At 44.4% G+C, this 18,431-nt stretch overlaps 2 protein-coding genes across 2 annotated transcripts in view; one reads left to right on the top strand and one right to left on the bottom strand.

Moving 5' to 3' along the window:
• Positions 1–18,431, top strand: part of GRIA4 (glutamate ionotropic receptor AMPA type subunit 4) — a 699,790-nt gene that overhangs the window by 139,715 nt on the left and 541,644 nt on the right. The gene's annotated exons all lie outside the window — the stretch shown is intronic.
• PDGFD (platelet derived growth factor D) overlaps positions 1–18,431 on the bottom strand; it is a 138,341-nt gene that overhangs the window by 84,561 nt on the left and 35,349 nt on the right. Inside the window, exons 2-3 of the mRNA XM_075266139.1 lie at positions 4,299–4,503; positions 2,908–3,088 (exon numbers count right to left, since the gene is read on the bottom strand). Coding sequence (XP_075122240.1) covers positions 2,908–3,088; positions 4,299–4,503 — 386 coding nt within the window. The remainder of the gene's footprint in view (positions 1–2,907; positions 3,089–4,298; positions 4,504–18,431) is intronic.

Raw genomic sequence — 18,431 nt, 5'->3', positions numbered from 1 at the left:
GTCACAAACCAAATTCTACCTAAAAATCCCAAATTGTTTTTTTTTAACAAAGCCAAACAGGTAGTGATTTACTTTGGATGAACAAAAATTGGCTCCACAATATACTCTGGGGTCTCTGGGGTAGGTAACAAGAATTTTTTTTTTAAAAAAATGTATACTAAATTTATGTTACCTGGTTTGGGTCTCCCCGTGGCATCTGGTCCTCTCCTGTGTCATAATGTGCTCGGGGCCACCAGTGAATCCTGTGATTGGGACATCAGCGGTCACATGGGCACGCCGATAACCAGTCAGGACTCTAAACCAGTGGTTTTGTGCCTCAAATAGCCCTATGTCAATGTGGTCCATGGTAGTGATTAGAGATGAGCGAGTAGTATTCGATCAAGCAGGTATTCGATAGAATACTACGGTATTCGAAATACTCATACTTGTTGGAATACTACTCGCTATTCACAGTAAAGATTCGATTCAGAACCAGCTATGATTCGGCCAATCAACGCTGGTTCTGCAGCAGGCTCATCTTTGCTAGTCGGCAGAGAGCTGGTAGCTTGCGGTTATGGGGGAGCTGACTTTTTTTCATAGGAATGCATTGACCAGCATTGATTGGCTGAATGCTATACAGTGTACAGCATTCGGCCAATCAATGCTGGTTCTGCTGGAGGCTCATCTGTAACGAAGCAGAGTCTAAGATCGGACCACAATGGAGACTGCTGTGGTCCGATCTTAGACTCCGCCTCTTCACAGACGAGCCTCCGGCAGAACTAGCGTTGATTGGCCAAATGCTTTACACTGGCCAATCAACGCTGGTCAATGCATTCCTATGAGAAAAAGTCATCTCCCGCATAACCGAAAGCTGCCAGCTCTCCTTACTAGCAAGGACGAGCCTGCTGCAGAACTAGCGTTGATTTGCCAAATGCTATACAGTGTATAGCATTCGGCCAATCAATGCTGGTTCTGCAGGACGAGTAAGGCCTGGTTCACATTAGCGCTTGCCTCCCATCCGGAAGGAGTCCGCAGGAGGACCCCCCAGAATGGAATATCAGTGCAACTGCAAGCGCTGTGCAGTTAAAGTACATGGACCCCATAGACTCACAAATCATTTGTGCGGGCAGTGCACTGCAAGCACACGGACCTGTTATAGTCTATGGGGTCCGTGCTCTTTAACTGCACAGCTCTCCTCCTAAACACTCTCCTCCTGCTACTTGTGGACTTGGTGACTCTCCTTTAGTCAAATAGTGATTTCCCCTGAAACGAGCATTTTCTCCCATAGACTATAATGAGATTCGATATTCGATCGAGTAGACGAATATTGAGGCTCTACTCGAAACGAATATCGAATCTCGAATATTTCACCACTCAGTCATCTCTAGTAGTGTTAATAAAATTTTCCTGTTTAACCATCCCCTGTGTTGCTGGGACCACTATAGCTCTTCACTGAAGACGGAGTGGCACACGTTGGATTTAGACCTCGACGTGAAGTAGAAAATGTACTTCTCTGGCTTCAGTCAAGAGTTGTGCTTGCACCTGGAGCATTGGTGGAGGAGTCCAGTGAGACTTCTCAGACTAGGAGAGAGCAAGGTATAGGCTATTTGGGGAACTAAACATTGTTCCATAAGGACCAGTGGGTGGTTTAGTTTCCCAAAGAGACCTGACAGGTTCCTTCTCAACAAATAGTGTCCTCCATTAAGAAGACAGGCCTTGTCATTGGTGTGTATGCCCATAGTAATGTCATAGCGCAAAGTCTGGTCATAGTGTGAAGCAGCTGAAACACCTCGTACCCTTCCAAAATTCAGGATTTACGAAGAAAAACTAGTGCCCTAATGTTTGCACAGGCTGAATCGAAACTTCTCCCCTAAGAATTCCTGAACGTATCTGCAGGGAACACGATGAGAAATTGCTGCACCTATTTCTAGTCCTCCTCAAAATGCATATGCTAGTAGTTATAGTCACAGAGATAGTAGCAGTACAAGTTACAGCAGGGGCCGTATAGGCACCAGAGGTGGGGGAACCAGTTTATTACAAGACGGGTTCAACCCAAATATTCAAATTGATTGTTTTTTTACGAAACCAAACAATTTGAGATTTGTCTCGGACTTACTAAAATGGCTGCCATGACATGCATTACGGTAAATTATTATAACAATAATAGGCGAGGGCTCAGTGGAGGTAAAAACCCACATTTATACTTTCCTATCTACCTTCCCTCATGAAATCAGGATACTTGGGGGTGCCCATGTCACTACTGAGGCCTAAACACAGGCCTCAACGGTGAGGTCTGAAGAGACCCCAAAATATAATTTCACTTCCAGTTTGTACTGAACTTGTTTGATCCATAAAGAATCAGGACCTGAACCACCCGAGCCCAAAATTAAATGACAAATTAACAAAAAAACAAGGTAGATGACAGCAAAGTACGTTATACGCAGATATGATGACTGCAGACGGGCAGGCGGGTATGTGCTCTCGGTCTCCGAAACTCATTTATATCTGTTTGATGTAGGGAAAAGGAATTCATATTGGACGTGTATGAAGACTCCATCAGAGGACCAGAACAATGGACAAACATAGAGAGCCCAACGTCTATGGGTTCCATCGTGTGTCATGTCTATGAACCTTTGAAACAATGAAGGAGCACTACTGGTTGGAAGCAGCAATTTGTCTGGGAGAAAGGCCAGCTTTGCACATATCATACAGCTGAGATCCAGGGATGTTATATTGAGATTTGAGCCCAGATAAAGATGTAAGCTGTGAGTCAGAATATAAACCAGAGACATGATCATGGGCTAAGCCAAGCCATGAGGATACATCTAAGATTAGGGATCCATGCTCACTTGAAATACGCAAGAATTGAAGATCACAACTCCTCTACGAGAGGATGGCCATGAACACCTACTGGACTGTAGGACTTACCACAAGAGAGTAACAGACTTTGAAGCCGGGCTTAGCCACAAAGTGGTCATCGGATCTAAATGTGATCTTTACTTGATTCTTTTTGGATGTCAATCTTGGAGGAGCCTCTTTATGTCCACACCATCGCCCGCGGATAACTGTGCTTGTTTCTGAAGCTTCTTCCACTTCCACAAAATCGTACCTGTATGTCAATGGATTGAAGTCAATGTTAAGGCCAACAATGTCATCTGATGTCTATGCAAATGCTTAGTAAAATAATTGTTCTCAGGTTTACACAGCATTTCAGAAAATGGCCCTTATCTTATCAACTTCTAAAGGGGTTGTGCCATTATGGAACCCTATCTCCTATGTTCAGTGGCGTAACTAGTAATGGCGGGGCCCCGTGGCGAACTTTTGACATGCCCCCCCCCCCCCCAAACCGACACCGAAGACCCCGACTGACCCCCTCCTACGCATTCCTGCATGCTCTATTATGTCCCATAGTGGCCCCTGCACACAGTATTATCCCCCATAGTGGCCCCTGCACACAGTATTATCCCCCATAGTGGCCCCTGCACACAGTATTATGCCCCATAGTGGCCCCTGCACACAGTATTATGTCCCATAGTGGTCCCTGCACACAGTATTATGCCCCATAGTGGCCCCTGCACACAGTATTATGCCCCATAGTGGCCCCTGCACACAGTATTATGCCCCATAGTGGCCCCTGCACACAGTATTATGTCCCATAGTGGCCCCTGCACACAGTATTATGTCCCATAGTGGTCCCTGCACACAGTATTATGCCCCATAGTGGCCCCTGCACACAGTATTATCCCCACAGTGGCCCCTGCAGACAGTATTATGTCCCCATAGTGGCCCCTGCACACAGTATTACCCCCCATAGTGGCCCCTGCACACAGTATTTTTTCCCTTAGAGGCCCCTGCACACAGTATTATCCCCCATAGTGGCTCCTGCACACAGTATTATCCCCCATAGTGGATACCCGCTACCGTCATTCTTCAATGACGTCGGATGTCACATGACCCGGGATGCAGGCTGGGTTCATGTGACGTCAGAGACATCAGACAACTAGGAAGGAGGCCTGGCCAGGATCGTGGAGCGGTAAGTAACAGTGTTTTTTATGTTTCTTACCTCTCCCGGTCCACCAATCATTATACTCGGGGGTCCGAAAAGACCCCCGAGTATAATGATAGCAGTGGTAGCGGCTGTCACCGGGCCCCTAATGTCCCAGCCCTGTGGCAGCTGCCTCTGCTGCTATGGCGGTAGTTACGCCACTGCCTATGTTGTTGGATTGCTGGTGGTACAAATGATCAGTGATCAGGAGAACGGGGGCCTGAAAGTCCCACTGAAGCCTCCTTGTGGACATGTCAATACAATTCGGACGTACCTGCATACGTCATTTTCTTGCTCTTCCAGACCAAACTGGCTGTCAAATGCGAGCTGTATCCTGGTGTTCTCTGCAGACTCCAGTTTCCAGGTGAGTAGAAGATTTCTGGGGTAACTACTAGGGAACCGTGGACTGCTTACACAACCATTTCCCACGACGTGGATGGTTTCTTCCTTTTGGTAGAGTTTGGTAAGGAGATTGCTTTCTGTTGAAATAAAACATAGTGTCAAATCAAGTATAAAAATATTAGAAACGATCACCTATTCACCAGGGGCATCAGATATACAGAGGTGTCAACTTTAAACCCTTCACAGGCTGCAACCCACTATACAACCACTAGGTGGCTGCACATAGACAAATATAGGATAGACATTTTGTGATAGAATATCACAAAATCACGAGGCTCTGAAAAAGTTATCATCTCATGACACATATATATCTGGACATGTCTCGTGAAGAGGAATGATAAGGAAATATTAAGGATAAAAGATATGTGAGCCAGGCTGATATTGTACACAGTGCGGATGAAATGTTCCTCCGGCTGCTCCTCCAGTCAGCACACAGTGGAACATGTACACCAACACTCAGTCTGGTAGTCATTACCCATCGGTCTCTCCGGGTCACTACCCTAGTTTGCTGGTAGTGGTCCAAGTATCTTAATACATTGTGACATAGAGGTCTTTACTTGGATGGAAACATTGTCTTCAAGTGTTTACAGACACCTAATAAAGATAGCAGAATTTCACAATGTGTACTTTGTTGTAGAATCCCTACGACCTTGTTAGAATTTGAGGCTTCCCTACCGGTAAGATCAAAGACTTCTAATGTTTATCTCTGCCTTTGGGCCCCTGGTCCTTTATGGACTCCACTCCAAGAACAGAATGGACTCTACTGTCAACTCTCCACCACCCTAGACCAGCAGGAACGTCAATGTTAATCCACTGCCTGAGACTATAAAGGACTCAGTTACTATAGCTTATTAACTCATTTACTGCCCTAAACCACCATGGATGGGACCAATAACGGCTTCACCTTACTGGGTAACCAGGGTTCCTATCATTAATTCCTTCACTACCATAAACCACCAAGGACTTTACTGCTTTCTCTGGTGTAGAGTAGACCATCAATGAAGTCACATTTACCCCATTAACATCCTAAACCTCCAGGGACTTCACAACTAATCTCTTCACTAACATTAATCTCCAAAGATTTAGCTCCTTTGATTGATCTAGACCTTCAGTGAAGTCCCATCTACCCCTTAACAGTCTAGACCAGTGATTGCAACCTTTTTTGCACCAGGGACTGGCTTCAAGTAAGACTGTTTTTCCATGGCCCGGCAGGGCGGGGTGGGGATGGGGCAGGGCTTTGGTCATATGGGGCGGGCTTATGGAGGGGGTATGGGGGGACATGGCGAATCGCTAGATACAGAGGCTGGATACTTTGCGCTAGACAACCAGGGATGTAATTTTTTGACAGGTCTAGACCTTCATTGAATTCTCATTGACTCTCTTAATACCCTAGACCACTATGTCACAATTTAACCCCTTCAATGCTTCAAATCACCAGGAATGTCTCAGTTAATAGGGATCTATACTGCTGTGTTTATAACATCAGTGCCTTTAAGGTTTTAAGCATTAACTTCTTCAGGGTGCGTTCACACGATGTAACATGCCATGTGATATGGCACGTATACGGCGTGAGAGTTTGCGCGCCGTATACGCTCCCATTGATTGCAATGGGAGTTAGGATCGTATATGCAAAATCACGGTGGCAAAATAACACGGCGTATACGATCCTAACGCCCATTGAAATCAATGGGAGCGTTTACGGCACGCAAACTCTCACACGCCGTATACGTGCCATATCACGCAGCATGTTACATCGTGTGAACGCACCCTCACTGTCCCAGACTTAGCATATTAACACTTCAGTAACCAAGACCACCAGATTTAGAACTATTTAACCCATTACTACCCACATTTAAAATGAATGCCAAAAGTATCTACCAATGGAAGCCCCGCATGATGGTATAACATGGAGTGTACAGTATAATAGTGTTACGGTTCATTATTAGGACATTGTATGGAGATACATTATTATATGCAGTGTGTAGTGGTATTAATAACATACATTATTTTGTGGTTATTATATGGGAGCATGGTAAGCTACTACGAAGGTAAGCTGGTAAGCCAAAATTTAGGAAAATACATTTGAGTAACAAGTCTAAATGTGTCATTCATTCCCTTTCCTCTTAGCTGGAGGAAAAGATATGCGCGTTATAAGATAAGTTTTTTTTTTTTTACGATATGCTACCACAAAGTGATATGCTATCTATCCTAGATGTGTCTATGTACAGTACCCCAGTGGCTGAGTTGTGAACCGCAGCCTGTCAAGTGCTTGCTAGATTGTAACATTAAAATTGGTGTCATGAGATATTGGAATCCTTAACCAAATTAGGGTAGATAGATCTGTAGGTGTGTAAATAATGTAATCTGGGTCATCTTTGGGGTGGAGACAAATGGAGGCAACAGTTACTGGCTTGTATGGACCAGGGGCGCACCTCTATTGAGGAAGGGGTGGCATGGAGGAGCGCTGGTTTGCGTGTGTCACGTCAGGTACATCGCTCAGCTGGTAACTTTACCCGATGGGACGCATGCAGCCTGGGTTTCCCTCCTACTCCTAGGCTGCCCCGGGCCATTAATCTATACTTCACTGTTAACTAGATCAGCATCTGCAAGACACTGATCTAGTTAAAACTAAATCTGTGACGGTGTCTTGTAAACCGCAAGCAACTGCGGTTTACGAGACACCGAGAATAAAGACATAAGACATCTGCTTCTCTATATAGGAGGCGTGATGCTAATGACATCACTGAGACGCAGACGTCCTGTGCGCTATTATCCTGGGTGATGAAGATGAGATGTCGGCTACATCAAGGGCTCCAAAGTAGATGAGTATAACTTTTTTTAGTCGAGTTGTGGGTATTTTAAGGGGTCGTTAGGAGGGGGGACTTTATATATTAACATGTGTTATTTATATAAGGGCATTATTAATACAAGGGGGGTATTTTAAATACCCCCATGTTTCAATAATGCTCCTAATAGCCCTTATATAAATATCCCCCTTGTATTAATAATGCTCCTAATAGCCCTTATATAAATACCACATATCATTAATACAACGGGGGTATTTATATAAGGGTTATTAGGGGCATTATTAATACAAGGGGTATTAGTAATAAGGGGCACTATTTAAGGGGCTTTGTGTACATGAGGGCAATGTAGGTCGGGTGTGTGGAGAAGTGAGGAGTCAAAGATGTATGGGTTGCAAACTTTACAGAGACAAATCATAGCTGGAAGAAGGTGTCATGGCGGTCCAAAAGGAAGAGACGGGAAATGTGAGCGATTAGTCAGGGACGTCTCTTGTAAGTCACCACAAAATGTTACCGCACTGCATTCACTGTAATGTTACCACTAGCAGTGCGTTGGGCCGTGGCAGGGGTTGTAAGGGCGTCTTTCTATCGTCCGCCTCAGGCAGCAGAAACACTAAGTTCCCCACTGGTACTGACATTAATTTACTTCTGGAAAATTCCAAAGCAAATGAGTGGAGTCAGAATCGGAAAAAAATTACTAACTCTAACTCAGGCTTCAAAATAAATTGATGAATGATTTTCAATTTACTTATACAATGATTAATATTGTACAATGAATTAGAGATATGGCTTGTTGTATATTTACTTTCATAGGAACTGGCTTTATAATGTATTAGAAGATCTTTACTGCTTACGTCTGACCAAGGAGTCAAAGATGGAACAGGAGTCGGACTGTGTAAAAATCACAGTTGGAGTTGGCGTCTTGTCCTACCAAAGCCCTGGTTATAACCATGGAGAGGTTACAGAAGGAAACAGTCTAACATTTTGATTGGCTGCCGATAGGGTTGAGCCGATCTTGACTTTTCAGGATCGATTTTGAAATCCGATTTCCGATCATTTTTCATTCGAACCCGATCTCGATCCCAATGCAAGTCAATGGGATTTTTTTTACTAATCGGAGATCGGATTTTAAAAACAATCCTATTCACTATACAGCATGGAATCTAACAACTGAACGCTTTAATTGTTAGAATCCATGCCGTGTAGTGATTTTTTTTAATTACGAAGAAGCCAAAGGATTTTTTATTAATCCTCTGGCTACTTATTCCCCCTGGTGTCCACTTACCTGCAGAGATGGCTGGTCCGGTGCCCGGTGTTCTCGTTCTGCTTCACCTCGCTGCCCCCTGCCTCCCAGGTTAGGAGAGTGTGGGCGGGTACTGGGAGGGGAGGCGTCACGTCTCCCCGCCCTGTACTCGCCCACACTCTCCTAAGCCACAAGCCCCGCCTTCTTCCTAGCTCTTTAACACTAACCTGGGAGGCGGGCGCAGCGAGGCAAAGAAGAATGAGAACATCGGGCACCGGACCAGCCATCTCTGCAGGTAAGTAGCTACTAGAGATGTTAGCTAGTCTCCCATTAGAATGAATGGACGTAGTCGGCACGCAGGGGGTTAAGGCTGTGTGCCGGCTGCTTCCATTCATTCCTATGGAACCGCAGCGGAGCCTTCACACTGAGTATACGCTCCGCTCAGAATGATACTCAGTGTGAAGGCTAACATTGTTAGCTTTTCCCACAATGCTTGGCCAGTAGCAAAGCATTGTGGGAAATAATCACCGATCTCGATCCCACCTAAAAAGATCATATTCGGAATTCCGATTGCGATCATGAAATTTTCTCGATCGCCGATCGGAATCCGATCTTTTCCGAACACGATCGCTTAACCCTAGCTGCCGATTATCATAGCCCCACCTACTCAACTACTGCATGCTCGTATGCATTCATTTGAAGATATACCACAGTCCTAACATTTAGACACGTTCCCTTTACATTTGTATACCTAATATAATGCAGATCCATTACCTCTTAGTGCATAATAAGTTGACAGCAGCGATATCACAAAGGTAAAATACGACTATGAACGCCACTTTAAATTCATGCCATAACACTGCCCAGCATCTAGTAATATATATTTTTTGGCAGGGGATCATAAGATTTAGGTGAATGTTGCATATAGATTCATTGCATTAATCTATCTGGCATCCTGTTACAGAACATTACGATCCTCGGGATTCTTGGCTGATCATTCGCTCACTTCTAAGGGTTTAGTCATCAAAACAGAAAAGACTTAAAGACATACAATGCCGAATCCTCATCATGGGCAAGTTCACCTTGAGGACAGACATTACAGACATGTTCTATTTAGTTAGCGTTACGCCAGTGCTTCTCAGAAATGTTGCAATCTTGACAGCTTAAGAGCGCTTGTTACGGTCCATGTGATTGCAACACTGTACATCACAAAGTAAGGCAGGTATCTATAATATATCGCAAGGTCAGGAGACACTACACGCACAAGGCAGCTTTATTATGTATCCATTACGGTAGATTTCCAAGGCACACTTTAACTTGGTTTACTAAACTAGGACAAGAACCATCTACAGTGAGAACTCAAGCGGTACTCCTCTCTGACTGCAGGGGGCAGCACTCTAGCAGATATTACATACAGGTCACTGGTGCAGTTTCCTCATTCCCTCTTTCACTAGGAGGAAGGGTTGAGGGGTGTCATTCCACTTTTTGCCTTTAAAGGGGTTTAGCTAGACTGAACTATTGATGACTTATCCTTAAGATAGATTATAAATAATTGATGGATGGGCCGACTTCAAGGGCCCCCTGGTTGAAGAGGCCGTGGGGCTCACAAGCACTCCTGCCTTTGCCAGTGCTGATGATGTCACAATCATCAATCGCATACAGCGGGAGCATGGCCATGCGGTCTAAGGCGCTGGATTTAGGCTCCAGTCTCTTTAGAGGGCAACGTAGTGGCTCAGTGGCTAGCACTGCAGCCTTGCAGCGCTGGAGTCCTGGGTTCAAATTCTGCCAGGAACAACATCTGCAAGGAGTTTGTATGTTCTTTCTGTGTTTGCATGGATTTCCTCCCATACCTCAAAGACATACTGATAGGGAAAAATGTACATTGTGATCCCTATATGGGGCTCACAATCTACATTAAAAAAAAAATAAATAAATAAATCATCAATCACATGGTACAGCAGTGCTCATTGGTCACATGGTACAGTATTGGTCACATGGTACAGCAGCGCACATTGGTCACATGGTACAGCAGTGCGCATGGGTCACATGGTACAGCAGTGTGCATGGGTCACATGGTACAGTAGCGCACATGGGTCACATGGTACAGCAGCGCGCATGGGTCACATGGTACAGCAGCAAACATGACTCACATGGTACACCAGCGCACATCGGTCACATGGTACAGCAGCAAGCATCAGTCACATGGTACAGTAGCCTACATATGGTACGTGCCCAGAGACCATTCATGTGTGGGGTGGCTCTTCATCCCTGGAGTCGGCTCACTCACAACTTTGTCTAAGAACCCTGCTATGAATAAAGAATGAGATCTAAACATCTCCCACCAGCAACTTCTCCCAACCATCCAGGAGACATTTGGTGATGAACCATGTTTTTCCAGCATGATGGAGCAGAAGGCAAAAGTGGTTCAGTGAGCAAACCATGAAATTCTGGGTCCAGATCTCAATCCTATTGAAAACCTGCGGTCAGTCCTGAAAAAGCAGGCAAAAAAAACCTGACAGAAATAGAGATGGATTCCCAAGTATCGTTTCATTTCGGTTAGGGTGGCTTGGGTTTCTGATTTGTTTAGGGTCAAACAAGTTTGGATAGAACTGGAAGTGAAATTTTTAAACTCCAGAGTCTCTTCAGAGTATAAAAGGTGGCGGCCCAGGGGAGGTGTAAAAATATATTAAAAAAATTTATACTCACCTTCCCTGACCTTTGGCCTCCTTGCAGTGTCTGGTGCACTCTCTCTGTATACTCAGTGATGCCATGCGCCCGGGATCACCCCTGAGGCCGGTGATTTGGTGACAATGGTTATTCCACTGCATGACGTCACCAGGAGAGCACTGGACACCATAAGGAGGCCCAAAAGAGAAGAGGGAAGAGGAATATAGTTGTTTTCTAACTATTATACATTGCGGTCTGTCGGGATCCCACAGTATAATAATATACCGCAACGTATGTCATGGCAACACTTTTAGTTAATCTGAGATGAATCAGAAATTGTTCAGTTTTTGGAAAAAATTTTTTAACAATTTGGAATATTTGGATATTATATTGAGTCCGGATTGTGCGAAGCGGTTTGCCCATCTCTACATAGAAATTGTGATAAATTCCAAGCACTGATACGCAAGAATTGGACCTTCAGCAGTCAGGATTTGGTCCAGAAGCCAATATCCAGTATCTCAGGAGATATGGCAGACGTCTTGAAAAATAAGGGTTAACATTACAAATATTGAGTCTATAACCTCGATGGATTTGTCAATAAAAGTGTAAAAATGTATGAAATGCTTATAATTGTACCTAAATAACCCTAAAACATGTATACACTGTATAGTGGTATGGGACATGCATATACATATACATATCTATAGATATATATGCATATATATTTACATATAGATATACAGTATATACTGTATAGTATATAAATTCACTGTGATTGCTGAATTGAAAAAATATGTCACTTTTTGGTCAATTATACCTAAACAGAAAAATAATGGAAACAATCCCTGTTTCAGAGATGCAGGGTAGCCTACGGTACGGCATAGTTTATACTATAGTGCGGTCTGTCTGCACATAACACTCTATAACAACAAACTCCCCTCTGTGTCCGCGCACGCTCCCATCTGCTAAATCCCTCCATTACACAACTTCAAAGTAACAAAGATAAACATGATGTGTATTGTTAGAGAGCTGAGTTTGTCATGTGGTTTTACATATAACTAAAAGGCAATCCCACTATTATTACAACTGCTATATGTACTGTATACAATTCTCTTATATATACCTTCAGTCCACTCTTTTTGGATTCCGCATAGGTTGGCCATAGACATTAGATATCTGTCGGCAGACAGCTAATGGATTTCTCCCAATACTCCACACACGTGGATGCTTGGCTAAGCGTGCATGTGTAATCTACTGGCTGCTACCTCTGTCCAATGAGGGCCATAGGATCAGGCTTGATGACATCTGCCATTGGGGAGAGTTGGGAGACCCCTATGTACATTGGATGGCTGGCAAGCCCTTCCGAAATTGTCAGCTTCAGCAGACATGTCAGCTTTGACACACCGAATAACAATGGTATGTTTCCTTATTGAGGTGTACAGTACAATGTCTGATAGACAATGGATGCAATTTCTAGGACCCCCATCTGGCAGTAAAGTGAAGGCAATAGCTAAGTGGAGGAGATCCAGTACTCAAAGTACTCTACCACAGTTACAATGGAGGTCAAGTGGGCTCAGGTGTGCCCAGCACTCCGAGGTATCTCCTCCTTTCAACAGCAACCCTGCCATGGCCTCAGTGATGGTCCTAAAAGTTTATGGGCCCTGGTGCTAAAAGCTCAGCTTGGGCCCCCCAAATGCGACTTCTACTCACATCCATTAGTTGCGCCCCATCTGAACCTTTGAGCAGCAGTTACATTTCCCTTCCCTTCTCTGTCGGGAGTCAGACCGCCAAAGGACAGGTGGTAGAACCACCGCTAGAACCACCACCGATCTCGAGAACCAGAGTGTTTTGCACCCCATTTCCAACCTTTCAAATGAATTGAGCAGTCCTTTGGGGCCCTCAGGCACTAGCATCGGGTACCCCTGTTTTTCTCATACTTATGTACGTTTGTTTCATTGTAACGGTTTCCATAAATCCTGCCGTTATTACAATGGTTTAGGGCCCGTCTAGAATATTAATATTAATGGACGCCATCAGAAACAAATTCAGCCGATTCAATGACAACAAATAGTCTACATAAAATGTATAATAACTGTAATCCTCTTAGAGAATGACTCGGCCTTCAACGATTAGAGATTTAGTAGAAAGGAAATCAATGGCGATACACTTAAAACCTATTTATAATACAGTGTTCCCCATTAGTGATGGATAGCTGGAATAATACAAGGTTTCTTTCTGTTTGCAGTGTCCCCGTATACTGCCAGAGAGGAGGAAATATACACTTCATTTATGTTGTAGGGGTAAGAAACACCTTAAAGGGGACCCAGTCACGCTTCTGAACTCCAATGCCTTGGGTATTAATTGTCTTTTACTCTCTTGTCACAATAGGGAAAATAGTTTGGTCCTTAGTTTGTAAGTCCACCGGTTTTCTTGCACCTTGTCCTGGTGTTGCAACCTGGGTTCTAAAGCAGCCAAGTCCATCCTGCTTTGCGGCAGGCTCTGGTGTAACCTTAACACTCTGCGAACCAGGACAGTGTTGGATTAAAGGTAGCTGGTTTTACTTGTTGTCTTTTTGTCCTACCAGATACCTGCTTAAAGGGGATGTCCAGGGAAGGTGAAAAAAAAATACCTTCCCCAGTATTTCCCAGTCTGCTTTTACGACGCCCCAGGGCTTTTCAGCCACACGTCCCCAACACACACAACTGGAAAGACCAATCACCGGCCTAAAGAGGGTACACGGGATGTCACTTGCATATGTCACTTGTGACGTCCCGGGTCCATTGACACGGGGTAAACGCGTGCTCATTTTGGCATGTGTAAAGAATACACGTGTAAAAATAAGACTCCCATTTACTTCAATGACATTTTTTTTACAAGTGTATTGTGCCAAAATGAGCGCGCGTTTACTCCATGTGAATGAACCCTTACTTAGGCTGGAAGACATGGTGGTTAGTGTCCCTTGAGGTCAAGTGCACTTTTTGGTTGGTCTGGCTTGTTTGACCTCCCGCTGGATAGTGTCCCGGGGAGTGGTCTGAAGAGAAAAACAGCCATATATAGTTTGGGGTGTCTTTGAGCCTGTGGTTTGTGGCTCGGAGTGAAAAAAAAACCTTTAAATCAATCCCTGGTTGTAGGCAAGTTCTCCAAAACCAGTACCTGGCACCACTCCAACAAACAAATAAGGGGAGAAACTGCCTATCTTTACTCTGCTGACTCAGCAGAGGGTTGGTGAGCAGATTGGCAGCCCAATATCTTATTATTTATTAAAAAGTGGCTGCTGCAACCAATCAAATCCAAACTGAGTCTATGTCTTTAATTAAAGGGGATGTACCATTAGAGATACTCATGCCCTATCCACTAGATAGGAAATAGGTGTGAAATCATTGGACTTCTGACTGCGGTAAGGAGACTGGGAGGCCAAAAGGTCCCTTAAAGTTTCCTTTAGGGCTTTATGGGAATGGGCCCACAGCGGGCTAAGCACAGGTGTAACTTGAGGGGGTGCAGAGTGTGCAGTCACACCAGGGCATTGGAGCCTTAGGGGGCCCATAAGCACTGGCATCAGTATTGAGATTGCAGCTTCCAACTGGCCCATAAGCCGAGGAGACCCAGAGATTACCCGAACCACACTAAGGTGGATTAAACTCCTTAGCACCTGTAACCATCACTATCAAGAATTCACTGTAGGAGGCAGAGGGCCCTGGACAAAAGATTGCATCGGAACCAACAAGACTTTAGTTAGGCCACTGGGGCTAACACTTATCCCCAATCCTTTAAGGACTGGTTGGGTGATTGGCCAAACCCTAGTGGGAAGCCTTAAGGATTATGGTGGACCACTCTCTACCATGTCCGTGTCACCCTTTGTACTACTGTTATACATTGCAGATTTTTCGCCCACAAAAAAAATCTTCCGCATTCCCAATGGTTTCGAAATATTTAACAGAAAGTTATATTTTTATAAAACTACAGTTTTTGGTTAATATAAGAAAAAAAAATATTTCATTGAACTTCCTCCAAAATGACTTGAAAAGCGGCCATGGCTGTACGTCCTGAAATGTGTAGATGTGATAGTGTCGGAGCTCTTTTAAGTTTCTACCATATATAAGAAGCAGCGGAGAAATCCATTAATCATGTAAATGAATTTGTCTTCCTGATAAGCGGCATCAAAAGAAAATAGGATTCCATTCATTAGTCGTGACTACTGCCAGTGTTTGTTCTGCTCCGTGTAAACACGGTTCTCTTCTCAAAATCATGAAGCCATCGAAGCAGATAGTCTGCTGTGAACAATGCAACGCCATAATCCTTAGAATACAAAATATTGTGACTCAATGAAGAGGAAAATAGGCAAATTGTCTCAAGTTATCAGGGGAGTCGAAGAAAACACGAGGAATCTCCCACATAACTAACCGGGCTCTAATTACAGAACAGTCATAGCAAACCTATTGCCTATGTCTATTGGTATAGAATTGTAAGTGGAGATTAAAGGGGTCCTCCGAGACTGCAAAATGCTGCTAATAAGTTACAGCATAGAAAGTGCATTTGTTATCATGTTGGCCCTGGTGATGATACGATACGCTGTCTAGGAAGATGTAGTATAGAGCGTGAAGAAGTGCGGATACACATATGCAGCGACGCACCTCCCATGAGGCGACCTGAAGCGACCGCCTCAGGCGGTGCTATGCCAGGGCCCCGGGGGTGGGAGGGCGGCATTTTTGCTGACCTAAGCCAGTCCAGGACAAGCTGTTCTGGACTGGCTTAGCGTCACTGTCTCGGCAGCCCGGCACGGGAAGTGAGTGGTGTATTGGGGAGGACCTGTGGATGCAGCGCTGCTCCACCGGCCTCCCCTCACGCTCAGGCAGAGAGCAGGTCCTCTCCCTGCCTGCTCTCTGCCTGCTAACGCCGCTCCGCCTGCCCCCCTTCGCTCTGTCCCGCCCCTTTTGCTCCACCCTGCCCCCTCCGCTCCGCCCCCTCCTCCCAGGGGAGGGGTGGCTTTCTGTCGTCCGCCTCGGGCGGCAAAAAAGGTAGGTTCACCCCTGCACATATGGAACAGTTACACTTCACACCTGCATTAGGGTTTCCATTCTTCGGGACTTGGGGACTCAAAAAATGGAAACCCAATCTGGTTAAAAAGCGGTTACCTGCGGAAACCCACAAACCCAGTGTACGATCTCTGTAGCCCGACTGCTGGGCTCCCCAACAAATCCTAAAACCCCATTGTGAATGGAGCGTCAGAGTGCTTGTCCCAGTCCAACACTCCATTCACTTCTACATCCGCTGCCGGAGATTAAAGTCTTCACAGCCCCATAGATGTGAATGGAGGCAGTCAGGCCCCAGTGATTGTACTTATCCCTTGTCCTGTGGATAGGGAATACAGTCCTATGAAAAAGTTTGGGCACCCCTATTAATCTTAATCATTTTTAGTTCGAAATATTTTGGTGTTTGCAGCAGCCATTTCAGTTTGATATATCTAATAACTGATGGACACAGTAATATTTCAGGATTGAAATGAGGTTTATTGTACTAACAGAAAATGCGCAATATGCATTAAACCAAAATTTGACCGGTGCAAAAATATGGGCACCTCAACAGAAAAGTGACATTAATATTTAGTACATCCTCCTTTTGCAAAGATAACAGCCTCTAGTCGCTTCCTGTAGCTTTTAATCAGTTCCTGGATCCTGAATAAAGGTATTTTGGACCATTTCTTTCTACAAAACAATTCAAGTTCAGTTAAGTTTGATGGTCGCCGAGCATGGACAGCCCGCTCTCAAATGATCTGAAAACAAAGATTGTTCAACATAGTTGTTCAGGGGAAGGATACAAAACGTTGTCTCAGAGATTTAACCTGTCAGTTTCCACTGTGAGGAACATAGTAAGGAAATGGAAGACCACAGGGACAGTTCTTGTTAAGCCCAGAAGTGGCAGGCCAAGAAAAATATCAGAAAGGCAGAGAAGAAGAATGGTGAGAACAGTCAAGGACAATCCACAGACCACCTCCAAAGAGCTGCAGCATCATCTTGCTGCAGATGGTGTCACTGTGCATCAGTCAGCAATACAGTGCACTTTGCACAAAGAGAAGCTGTATGGGAGAGTGATGAGAAAGAAGCCGTTTCTGCACGTACGCCACAAACAGAGTCGCCTGAGGTATGAAAAAGCACATTTGGACAAGGCAGCTTCATTTTGGAAACAAAGATTGAGTTGTTTGGTTATAAAAAAAAGGCGTTATGCATGGCGTCCAAAAAGAAACAGCATTCCAAGAAAAACACTTGCTACCCACTGTAAAATTTGGTGGAGGTTCCATCATGCTTTGGGGCTGTGTGGCCTATGCCGGCACCGGGAATCTTGTTAAAGTTGAGGGTCGCATGGATTCCACTCAGTATCAGCAGATTCTTGAGAATAATGTTCAAGAATCAGTGACGAAGTTGAAGTTACGCCGGGGATGGATATTTCAGCAAGACAATGATCCAAAACACTGCTCCAAATCAACTCAGGCATTCATGCAGAGGAACAAGTACAATGTTCTGGAATGGCCATCCCAGTCCCCAGACCTGAATATCATTGAACATCTGTGGGATGATTTGAAGCGGGCTGTCCATGCTCGGCGACCATCTAACTTAACTGAACTTGAATTGTTTGTCCAAAATACCTTTATCCAGGATCCAGGAACTGATTAAAAGCTACAGGAAGCGACTAGAGGCTGTTATCTTTGCAAAATGAGGATCTACTAAATATTAATGTCACGTTTCTGTTGAGGTGCCCATACTTTTGCATCGGTCAAATTTTGGTTTAATGCATATTGCACATTTTCTGTTAGTACAATAAACCTCATTTCAATCCTGAAATATTACTGTGTCCATCAGTTATTAGATATATCAAACTGAAATGGCTGTTGCAAATACCAAAATATTTAGAACTAAAAATGATTAAGATTAATAGGGGTGCCCAAACTTTTTCATAGGACTGTAAGTATCCTTAACAGCACAACCCCTTGAACCCCTGTCCTGATGGTTTCTGTAAGAAAATGGGGGCATATTGCTGACAAGATAGTGCGTCACAGCTTGGTGATAGTCTGGTTTATTGGCTATGATATGTATTATGAGGTAGTTGCACCATGTTGTATGATAATGTGTTTAAGTGGTGCAGGTCATCATGTGGGGTAGTGTTCTGGACTTTTCTGGAGAATAGTTCTTGCATTCATTTTTTAAAGGCAGAACTAAGTGGTGTCTAAGAGATGAACCATGGGAGAAGTTGTTTTATTGCTCTCCTATGGTGTAACCCACAGTCCAGGGCTGGATAT

The sequence above is a fragment of the Leptodactylus fuscus genome, chromosome 2 (assembly GCF_031893055.1).
Source record: "Leptodactylus fuscus isolate aLepFus1 chromosome 2, aLepFus1.hap2, whole genome shotgun sequence".
Lineage (NCBI taxonomy): Eukaryota > Metazoa > Chordata > Amphibia > Anura > Leptodactylidae > Leptodactylus > Leptodactylus fuscus.
Note: the sequence above shows the minus strand (reverse complement) of the source record. Positions and strands in the feature narration are given on the sequence as shown.